Source organism: Sinocyclocheilus grahami, unplaced genomic scaffold (assembly GCF_001515645.1).
Source record: "Sinocyclocheilus grahami isolate Dianchi unplaced genomic scaffold, SAMN03320097.WGS_v1.1 scaffold801.1, whole genome shotgun sequence".
Classification (NCBI taxonomy): domain Eukaryota; kingdom Metazoa; phylum Chordata; class Actinopteri; order Cypriniformes; family Cyprinidae; genus Sinocyclocheilus; species Sinocyclocheilus grahami.
Window position 1 is genome coordinate 524922 of NW_015505980.1, and position 11263 is coordinate 536184.

General features: G+C 43.1%; 1 protein-coding gene across 1 annotated transcript; it reads right to left on the reverse strand.

The window, feature by feature from the left end:
- Positions 1 to 452: 452 nt before the first annotated feature.
- Positions 453 to 10597, reverse strand: LOC107561984 (alpha-2-macroglobulin-like protein 1). The gene is made up of 34 exons (XM_016246540.1): positions 10416 to 10597; positions 10044 to 10227; positions 9805 to 9961; positions 9645 to 9697; positions 9542 to 9562; positions 9256 to 9421; positions 9093 to 9177; positions 8911 to 9025; positions 8706 to 8826; positions 8518 to 8627; positions 8281 to 8448; positions 7967 to 8194; positions 7679 to 7888; positions 7459 to 7608; positions 7151 to 7276; positions 6982 to 7078; positions 6240 to 6426; positions 4502 to 4727; positions 3946 to 4069; positions 3754 to 3875; positions 3630 to 3681; positions 3459 to 3542; positions 3184 to 3360; positions 3027 to 3102; positions 2801 to 2957; positions 2655 to 2729; positions 2408 to 2570; positions 2144 to 2328; positions 1851 to 2072; positions 1650 to 1771; positions 1301 to 1382; positions 1134 to 1217; positions 938 to 1043; positions 453 to 852 (listed from the first exon to the last, which is right to left on the reverse strand). The coding sequence occupies exons 1-34, from the start codon at positions 10496 to 10498 to the stop codon at positions 812 to 814; spliced, it is 4359 nt and encodes a 1452-aa protein (XP_016102026.1). The 5' UTR covers positions 10499 to 10597; the 3' UTR covers positions 453 to 811.
- Positions 10598 to 11263: the final 666 nt, after the last annotated feature.

Sequence of the window (11263 nt, forward strand, 5' to 3'; positions counted from 1 at the left end):
TGTCACAACACCATCTAATGCAAATAAGAATCATTACTTACTCTGCCTGAAAGATCTCCTCCACTAGCTCCAGCCGTGCTCATGTTCAATCTGTGAGGTAAACAAAGCGTATTCCTCTCAGCGTCTATCAAAAATGAAAAGCGTCAAGAACATGTTGCTGCTTTGTTTATCGTGATGTGAGATGCGTGACATGTGGGCATTTACATGGAGATTTGTAATATCAATAGCACTATTGGCGCATGATCGTCGAGAGAAGTTTAGACTGGGAAAACTGGACCTTTCGTTAGTTTCATATGGACTTCTTGATCACCAAACAGGTTTTTGGTAAGAGTTAGTTCTTTTAAGAATACACCCATCAAGTTTATAGATACATTTCTCATGTCTGTATGTAAAGTATTCGCTGAGTTTATTTTAGTGTCGCGTTTCGAAAAGCACTCCATGGAGACCGTGAAGACTGAGTGCACCATTTGTTTTCTTTATTTTACAAGATCAGTTTGATATGGCGAGTATACACCAATAAAAGTAGACCCTTCACAGATTCAAGTGATGAATTACTTGGGTCCAATCAAAGGTGACAAAGCATGAAGTTATTCTGTCATCTGGGAAACATACAAGTGTTCCCAGACGGCACCTTTGTCGACCCCAGTCGGTTAACCATGTAAGAAACCCAGATCACAGGGCTAAAACAAACTTTTGAACAGTGCAAGTTTGAGATGTCCAGCCTCAACATGTCAGATTTTCTCAAAAAAAAAAAAAAAAAAAAAAAACTAATTTAAGTTATTCATGCATCCTATAGCCAGAAACGAAACTATCATGGACAGGGGGGCATATATGTGGTCTCAAACACATCACCTGAAAGTGAAAGGAACAGGAAGTTAGTTTGACATGCATGTTCTACAGGGAATTCAGCCAAAAGCACGAGCCACTGAATACATACTTGGCTGATAGTAGTCATAAACCTCAACGACCGCTGGCTTAAAATTCTGCACTGCAAGAACCGGTTTCAGTTGTAGCCTGTAGGTCATGGGGATGCCCTTGGGAACCTACGAGATGGAAGGGATGAAGAGAAGTACATAAAGCACATACAGCACACATGAAGGGGGCAGATAGAACATAACCAGTGCACATCTCACCTCTTTCAGATACACAAGCACATGGTCATTTCCAGAATCAACCCGCTGCACTAGTGGAGCAAATGAATCTGGTGGGGATCCAATCTGAGAGGAAAAGTTCATTAACATCTGAAGCGGCTTCAGGCATCTTGGGACTTTACAAACAAGTCATCTTAAAACATACAAACCAGGGCCGTGTCTGCTGTGAAACCCGACAGGAGTTTAATGTTCACTATAACCATGTTAGTAGTTGGTTTTGCACCATTGTACCTAAAATGGGAGTTAAAGAAATAAAAATAAACTAGCATTTGGGTGCATCTACAAAAATGGCTTAAATGCCATTATATCACTTCGGAGCAGCATTGTGCAGAAATTCCAATTGTATGCTTTGATATTATGGGCACAGGTGGGACAGAACTACATTCAGACTGGCTTTCATGTGACAGTCACAGAATTGAGCAGGCACAGAGCAGCCTTAGCTCAGCGGTGTAAAGATGCGTTCAGGTTCAAACAGAACCAGGTCAAAGCGGTTCTTACTTCACAGTGACGTTCAACATGAGATCGGCTCCACGCACTTTGCAGTCTCTTGCCACCTTCACTTCAACGCTAAGTGTTCTGGAAGCTTTAATGGGTGTCGGGATGTTGTAGAAACAGGCAACCTGGGAGTACAAAACTAAACATGACAAGGAGAACTGGGACAAGCATAGAGGTAGAAGTTAAGCAGGTGAAGGTACAGACCTGCACAGACACACAGGTGGACCCCTTCGCTCTAACACTATATCTGCCAGGAACATTCTTCAGCGGCTTCTCCTGATATAGCAGCCGGTTGTCCCGATTCACATTGAAATTATAAAGCTCTCCTGCTACAGACGATGACTGTACAGTAACTGTGTTAGAGCCCTCCAGGCTGAACACTTGAGCGGCGAGCAGAGACAGAGCATGAAGAGCCACGACAGTGTCCTAAAAATAAGCACCAGATTAAAAACGTCACTCAGATAGGCGGTCTGTGCTCATGTTTGGTAGTCAGTCACCTGGGTGGACGAAAAGCCTCCATAAGGATTCTGCTGGGTCACAAGCCAGTTGACAATGCGGTTAGCATAGCCCAGATCAGCGGTCGTGAGAGGCTGTACAGAGAGAACAGCCAGCAGCACATATGAGCTGATCTCCACCGCCAGAGTATCACCAGATGAAGTCTGAGACCAGTGGAGCTCATTGCCTTAGGACAAGACCGAGTACAGAAAGTTGATGCCAACGACCCTGAACAACATCTCAAACAAGAGACTAGTGAATCTCACCTTCAGAAATGGCAACATTGTCCAAGGCATTTAAAAGCTGTGCTCGAGTGCTGGTCTCTCCAGCCAGACTGAAGGTGTAGGCAAGCAGAGCCGTGGCATAAGTGTTTCCCACATTCCCAACGACAGGCCTCAAGCAAGACAGAGCATTGGTAATGATGGGATCCTGAAAGCAAAGCAAATTTTAGACTACATAACCAGAAGATCATCTTCAAGGAGCTTGTATAACTACTGGTAGGTATGTTTTTACCGTGACAAGGACATCTAGTTCAAGCAGCGATGCAACAACGTAGCCCGTCATGGTCACATTATCACCAACACCACCCTAAAACGGAGCAGCATAATGACGATGATCAGAGGTCTGACTCATTATGGCACATTTAAAGAAACATGCACCTTCATGGCATTGTGGTACAGAGTTCCCTGTTGCATGAAACAGCCATCTGAACCCTGCTTGCTGATCAACCAATCCTTTGCACTCTGGAGGATACTGGGATCAATGAAGATGAAACTCCTTGCTAGGCCAAAAGACCTCATGACGAAGGCAGTCAACCTGGTCATGAAAAGTCTCATTACAACCCAATTCAACAATGCACAATACAAGAACAGCATGAAAACACACCATGTATTGGATGCACCATAACCAAACGTGCTGTATGAACCATCACTGTGTCTGTAGTTCAGTTGTCCTTGGTATCCTGTTTAAAAAAAAAAAAAAAAAAAACCTTGGTCAAGATTCACTCCAATGAGCTGGACTTGTAGGATTTGGCAATCTGTACCGCTCTGAAGGTAACCAATGGCAGTCTGTCGGATGGTTGGGGTGAGCTGCGCAGTGACCTCCAGGTACTGTAGGACGTAAATATTGGGAGCAAGAACGATCAGATTTTGTTCTCCACAGCCAGATGGCATCTGTAGCAAGTCCTTAAGATTCTTTAGTGCACGACCCATTATGTCCCCTAAGAGGAAGAAAACAAGGTCAAACCAAAAAGCCATCAGAAACCAAAGTTATTTAGCTGAACGTCAGTGTCCATTTCCCCTTAATGAAATGCTTTACCAAGGACTGAAACCGAGCATTTGGTTGATCCCTGGATCACATTTGTTGGAAACGTTAGAGACGAGTCTTCTGAAAGGACACTTCCTGTGGACCAAACAGAACAGCACAGAGTGCTAGGTCACAGTTTACTGGTACAGGGAGAACGCATTTAGAAAGTCAGTGCAAACAAACCCTTTGGACACAATAACCAACTCTGGGTGAAGATCCTTTCAACTCCCTCAGGCTATAAAAAGCAATAAAACACCACATCAGTAAAGCATCATGAGCAAACTCCAGAAAGCTGGTTAACACTTACCAGAACAAGAAGACTTTGAGTAACTACGTCAATGCGTCCTCTCACCGGCACAGTCACAACTTCAGAGCCACATCGAACCTGGGATTGTTCAGCCTGAGCACTGACAGTCACATTTACAGATCCTATAGTACAGACAGGAAGTGAGCAACAACTCATACGCCTCAATTTAGAAACGGACAGAGCAAAACAGACCGAGAACAGAAGCCGAGAAAATCCATTTAAAGGTCTTTCTCCCATTGGCACAGACACAGGATGAATACGGCTCATTGAAAGGTTTAAGACTGAAGTCCAAGGAAGAAGCTGGAGTCACTTTAACCTGCCAATGAATTACATTAGTGCACATTGAGTAAAGACAAGACTATTTTCCCCTACTGATCCATTTAGGGTGTGTGATATTGACATGCTTCATTTTCTGGGATGGAGTTTTTGCACTAGTAACTTGGCTGGTTTAGGCCTGTCAGGGACGGCTGTCTACTGAAGTTTTCCATATTTAGTGGTGGTCAGTTGATAACAGTGACCGAAATAAAGACTCACTGAAATCATTCTTCCACGAGATATTGCTTAATTTTGATAGAATACAAAACTCATGCAAGGTGGCCCTGTATTTTACATTGCTAATTCTAACAGTCACAATAGGCTACAGCTTACTGTGAAAGCTCAAAGCAAGGTGACACTATCAGCTTGCACACCTCTAACAGAATTAGATATTACACAAACACCCATTACACTAATAAATATGAATCCAGACCATGATGCACTTGGACAGATAGTTGAAGACGGTGGCCTTCAGCTCAAAAGACTCTCCACGGATGATGGAGTAAGGCAGGGAGAGCTCCAGGAAGAAAGGTTGGAAGACCATCAGCTGAACAGGAGGAGCCAAACCGAAACCTCTGGAGGACAAGCAGAACGCCTCAGTCTCCCATGTGGTGATTGAGTCAGGAACCTTCAGAGTAATTCGTGTGGATCCAGAGTTTCTGAAGAAACAAGGACACCGGAAGACAAATGAGGGGGCAGGAGAAATAAACAAATTGAGGCCAAGTGGCTTTAGATCAGTGATGTCAAACTCAGTTCCTGGAGGACCACAGCCCAGCAGAGTTCATATTCAACTCCAAACACCTGATCCAGCTAATCAAGTACTTCAGGGTAGAGGCCTGCACTCCCGCTGGAGGACCGCGGGACCCAACGTAACAGGGTGCGGCGCGGGACAACTCTTGATGGGCGAGTGCAGGTGCAGGCGGGAAGAGACTCGTGTGTGTGGCGGAGAATAAAATTTGTGGGACTCCCGCAAAATAGAAATTAGCTAAAAGCATTTAACACAAATTGTTATTTGTTGCACAAAAGCAAAAATAACTATTAACATTGAAATGATTGACAAGCGCAAGCTAGTTTCCATTTATAACACTCGTTTAAAAGGTTGCGCAATGTAGCCAATCACAGACTCAGCTGTTGATTTCTGGAACGCAATGGCCAATCAGAGGTGATCAAGTTAGAATCTACTCCCTGCAGTGCTGAAACTGCGTGCTCACAAATCCTCTCATTTTAACATGGTGTAGACACGGTGAGAGATTCATCGTGCATATTTAATGTGATAACAGCTTTATGAGACCGATTAACTGAGACATCAGCTTTTAGTGATGAAGCGCGCTGCTCTCATTATGCCATGCCAAACCATGCACGCAGCAGCACATACTTGCTTTTGTTAAAAATAACAGTGGTTTGTGAATGTTGATGCTTACCCTAAATAAATTATCGGGAGCGTTTATGCTGGTATGTTGGCGCTTGAGATATTACAGAACCATTTTATGTAAATTTCTTCAATGTACTGAATCTATAGAGATTACTTTTATGCGGGCGGGAGTGGGACAAAACATGAATGACACGGGCGGGAGCAGATAAGATCCATTTCTGCGGGAGTGGGCGGGCGCAGGACAGAATTTTGCGGGAGTGGGACTGAAATCCATCAGTCCCATCAATCCAAGCAAGTTTCTAATTCAGGGTTATTTGAAAACTACATGGCATGCATGTTGGAAACACTCGTCAGGCCTGTGGCCCTCCAGGAACCGAGTTGGACACCTGCTTCAGGCCTAGTCCACATACATGGGTATTTTTAAATTTTTAAAACACCATATGAGAATGCAAATACTATGAAGCAGTCACGAGCATGCCAAACCAACAAGTGGCAATATAAACCTAACCGTAAAGCCACATTGGCCAATTGCAGACTTGCCTCATGTAAACAAAGGAAATAAGTGCTCCAATGTCACAAGCCAAAAATCTCCAGTTGCAATGTTGTGTAGCCAGTGAAACCAGAGTTCAGAAAATCTTCACCTTGGCAGTAGTTTAAGGTTCCGTTTCAGTGCCCCGATACCACATTTGTGTGGATAAAATGGCCAAACCGCATAGAAAAAGCTGCAGTTTTGAAAACCCATGTTCGTGTGGACGGGGCCTTAGATGAGTCAATTTGCTGAAACGAGAGATTCACTTACCCCACTTGAGCAAGCTGCCAGAGCCATGTTTCTGGAAAGTAAGTCCTGACGGTCACCTCAAAAGAGGAGCTGCTGCCATCGCCTCCACCACCCCCGCCGCTTCCAGCGTCCATGCCGCTTCCAGCGCCCACGCCAATGCCGCTTCCAGTGCCCATGCCAATGCCGCTTCCAGCGCCCATTGAATGGGCTAGAGGAACACCCCCCCCCCCATTAATACCCGGACTGCGACAATTGAGGTTGTCCATTCATTATAGGCACAAGACAAATCAGACTGCTGTAAACCCTGCAGATTACCGATTGGCCAGACAGAAGTCACTACCGGCATCATTGAACTTGCAACACGAGACCTGCTAAAATCAGCACACCGAGGATTGAACAACTTTTTGAATGAGCACACCTTTAAAATATCTTTGGCCCAGTTGTTACTTCCAATAAGTGTGGTTATTTCCATTGCTTTTTAAAACCGTCTCATTAATGAAAGTCTCAATTACTATACATTTAAAAATACAAAAGCGGTTTTGGTTTTCAGACAAGTGCATAATTTTGATGTCGGTGCATCCCATTAGACCAAGCAGGTTTAGCACAACTTGCATTTGGATGCAACAAGTCTGGAAGAAAACCACCATTTAAGCAATAGTTGTGCTACTGGACTTCCACTTTAAAAAAAAAAAAAAAAACCCAGTCCATTTCCCAGCAAACCTTTAAAAAGTACAGGTATTTAGATCAAGAACCTAAGACATACCGTGATGGAAGTTGCTATAGTAATACAGGCGGCCTTTGTACGTCAGGCAGTTAGGTTCTTGGACAGCGAGATTTGTTGTGACCTTCATCCCCACACTCTGTCAAAGCAAAGCAAAAGATGCATTTGAAAAGTCAATCAGTATTCAGCCACTAAACTGCAAACATCCAACCTTGAAAACTTTGTAAGCATCATTTGTAGGAACAGCTCGACGGGGTCGAACATTCAGGCACTCCTGTTCATCCTGAACAGGAAATGGATAATACGACCGTGGTTTAACTGGGAGCAAGTTGAACACCTAAACCATGGGGGGGGGGGGGAGAAATGCCATGTCAAAAACACCTCATTAAGCGATTTAAGAGGAAGTCACAGATCTTGAAGCCAACCAATGAGTTGCTCTAGTTTGCAGAACTCATTCTAAAGAATAACCTTGATGTCAAATCAACTCCAACAAGAACTTATTGAACTGCACATGGATACCGCTTCAGTGCTCAAACGTCTTCTTGGCGCCATGATCCGGACGCTCTGATCAACAGCGCTGAGGCCACACAGGGATCCTGCTTGAGCAGAGACTGTCAAAACATTTCCCTCACTAGGAACAGCCGTAGGTGGAGAAAACTGCAGAGACACCTGGAACGAGAACAAGCTCAAGCTGAAGGACATGTTGCCACATCCCACAAAGTGCTAGATTACCACATACCCGGTTTTGGAAACACATTTCAGTGTGAAAATCTGCACTAGCAGCAACTACGTTCTCACTGGGCAGAACACAGAAGGCCAGAATCTGCACTACTGGAGCCATATCAGGACTGACAGACAGCTCAAATGACACTGTGCCACTTAGTGCATTTAAAGCCCTCACTTGGACCTTCTGAAATCCATGCAGAACAATCACCCCTCTGGACAAGACCTGACAGAAAACAAAGATAGACTGGTGCATTTAAAAGGTGCCCCCCCCAAAAAAAAGGATCAACCAGCATCCACTCACCATATAGATGATGTCAGCACTGTAGTCACCAGTTTCTCCAACAAAAGAATACTGGATTGTCACTGGATACTTGGCACCACATTTCAGTGGCTGCTCAAGCTTCTCTATAGTCAGTATACTAAACATTGGGTTGTTGGGAGTAGCAGTTTGGAAAAGCGGCACAGTATGGCTCTGGGGTCTGAAGTAGGGCGATTTATAACCATAAAAATGCTGTGAAGTTGCACTTGCCTGAGGAACAAATTAAGAGAATTGTTTTTGCGAGAAGTCATCTAAAATAAATAAATAAACCACACAAGGATTTAGTCAAATCATACCAACAGATTCAGATCAGCTTTAGGGAAATCAGCAGTGTTCAGGGAGAAAGCGGCCAGTCCATTCATGTTTGTAGTCAGATTCAGCAGCAGTCTGTGCCATTGGCCACCATCCAGGAGATAGACTGCCTTGCGTGCAATTGGAGTCCCATTGAAATAAGATGCGGAGATCTGTTGGGAAAAATAAAGGTTATGAAAAGAAACCAATGAGAACAGTCTAAGAGATGAACCTTTACTCACCTTTCCGTTCATCACTGATCCATAGTTAAAGAACTCTGGGAGGTCCAAAAACGAGACCATGCCAACTTGAAACGTAATGTACACGGTTGTGGATTTTGACATCATTACATCTGGGAGGAAACAAATGCCACAAATATAAAGGCACCAAATGAAAACAAGCCACTGGTTCCAATCAGCCAGCAGCTCACCTGTTCCCTCCTCAGTGACGTTCACATTAACAAGAAATTCATTTCGCAGGTCATCTTCAAATTTGGTGCCAAAAAACTCAGACATACTGATGGTAAGGGAAGCACAACCCGTGATGTTCAACTGGTAGCAGAACAAAGACAATCAGATTTAAAATGTAAACATGCAGAAGAAAAAAAAATCCTGCTCTGTACAACAGTCACATACCATAACAGTTTTGATAAGACACACACGAGACAGGCCAGGTACCACAATGTACGGGAACAGCTCACGGCACACTTCCACCAATGCTTGACCAGGTACAGGTTGCCCATATGTGTATCTGGGAAAACATTAAGGATCAAGAACACAAACCAAAAGACAAGTCAAGAAAATTAGGTTACTCTTACTTGGCACAAGCCTCAACTTTCAGTCCCACATCTGCCACACTATACGTCGTTGGTGCAGTCAAGATGACATCAAACTTGGGTAAAACTAAACCAGAAACAAAGGCTTTAAATTAGGACCGCAGTCATCAAAACTAACCATTGCTCATCATATGTGGTGACTTACCATACTTTTTCACTTCAAAAACCCGTGAGATCATCCGGTCATCAATAAAAGCCCTCAGTGTGTACATCCCGACCTGAGCCTCAGGGTTTAACTGGTGAGAAAGCTCCAATATCCACCCCGTTGAGGAAACATTTGTCCACTGACCAATCTGGTTATTAAGAAGGTCCTAATTGGAGGGAAAAACTTGGAATAAGAAATTGCAAGCCTAAAGTAAAAACACCAAGAACATGCAGAGGTAAACCAGTGTTGTATCATTCCAAAGACTTGGTCCAGAACAAGTTCTCACCTCCACCACCACTAGACTGTACTGTAAAGACAAACAGTAACATTAGGCATTTAAAAATTTTTAAAAAAAAAAACACCCAGAAGACTAGCAGATCAGGCTTTACCATTTGATCAAGAGGAACAAATTTAGGATCCATGGTCACAGCCCTGAAGTTCACTGCAGAAGGGAAACAACTCATACATTACTAATGCATTTGAACATGTTGAAAGACCACTACACGTTCTGATCACTTCTAACTCATACAAGGTTCATTTGTATCTCACCCGTTTGTCCCGGATTGTAGATGGGTTTGTCTGTTTGGATGAAGGTCAAAGGCAGGTAACGTCTGAACATGACTTTGCGCTCTTCGGTCATTTTGAAGAACCTCCCTTGAAGTACCACCCTCAGTTTCTGCACTAATTCTCTATCTACTTCAGGAGCCTGTAGAGAAACACATGGTTAATACAAGGGGGAGGAAGGGAAAAAAATTTAAGAGCTCCACATGTGCCACACAGTAACAGACCTGGAAACTAAAACAGCGGTGAAACGCTGTTGAAGACGTCTGCTGCACAAGCAGTGTTGTCAGGTTTTTGTCATCAACCAGAAAGATGGTCATTGTAAGACTCTCATTGGGTTTTAAAAGACTTGCACACAATTTGGCATCAGAGCAGGACTCGATCACTGCAGAAAACGTCACCAAGAAGGATCTGTGGAAACATCAGACAGACCTCTAGTATTAGAAAATAAAAATCATAAGTCAGATTAGCACACATTCATGCAGGTGTATAATCAGAGGTAGTTTCCATAATATAGGGACTAAAAACAAACTTTGAGGAATCATGTTAAAACAGAAAGAGGGACATTTTATTTTTCCACTTTTCACACATTTACTCACGGTCCTGATGTCTGTCCATCAACAGCAAAGAGAAAAAGGACTAAAATGAGCCCTTTCCAAACACAAAACTCCTTCATAGCCATGAAGTGTGATCACCCAAGACTACAACCAAATCAAATGCCTCTTTCAGAAAACCTGCAGCAATTCACCAAGCCTACGACTCTTCACTGCTCTACAGCCACTCCCAATCAGCTGCACAGATGGCAGCGATATTTAAACATTCTTAATTGGAGGAATTCATTGAGCTCGTTAATGTCAATAATTAACCTCCAGCTAGTGATGGGAGAAACGAACCTTTTCAAAGCTTTGACTCAATTGAACCAATTGCTTCGCAAAATGATTCAATGTTTCGAAGCGCTCGAAACACCACATGCTGTGACTCCTGCTGGTCAAAACTATGTAAATGCAACAAAGGCTCAGGCTAAAACATGCATAAAAACTGCTTTTCACAAACCCAATGCAAATGCTTTCTTGAAAGTATAATACAGTACCACCGCTCCCTATACGCAGAGTACGCAGTTGCTCAAAAAAAAAAAACCTTTCGTTCAATATTAATATTAACATATACATTACAGTACATAAATAAAAAAATAAATACAAACATATATTAACATAATTATTAAGGTGAACGCAGTAGACAGGCGAAGCACACGTGCATAACTTTTAGGTACATTCATAATCCTGTGAAACTTTTTTGGATGTTGACGTTAATAACGTGTTTTAATGTCGGTAATAATATCACCACCGCATCTGCCTTAATATTCACTCAGAGTTTCCATGTTCCCTTACGAAAATGAACCATAATTTTACAACGAAAAAAAAAAACATGGTTCTTGTAGCAGTGGTAA

Coding starts and splice junctions, on each gene's coding strand:
- LOC107561984 (XM_016246540.1), bottom strand. CDS start 10,498: ATGGCTATGAAGGAGTTTTGTGTTTGGAAAGGGCTCATTTTAGTCCTT. Junction 3,543..3,629: donor TTGGTTATTGTGTCCAAAGG/GTTTGTTTGCAC, acceptor TTTGGTCCACAG/GAAGTGTCCTTTCAGAAGAC. Junction 2,571..2,654: donor AACTAGATGTCCTTGTCACG/GTAAAAACATAC, acceptor CTTTGCTTTCAG/GATCCCATCATTACCAATGC.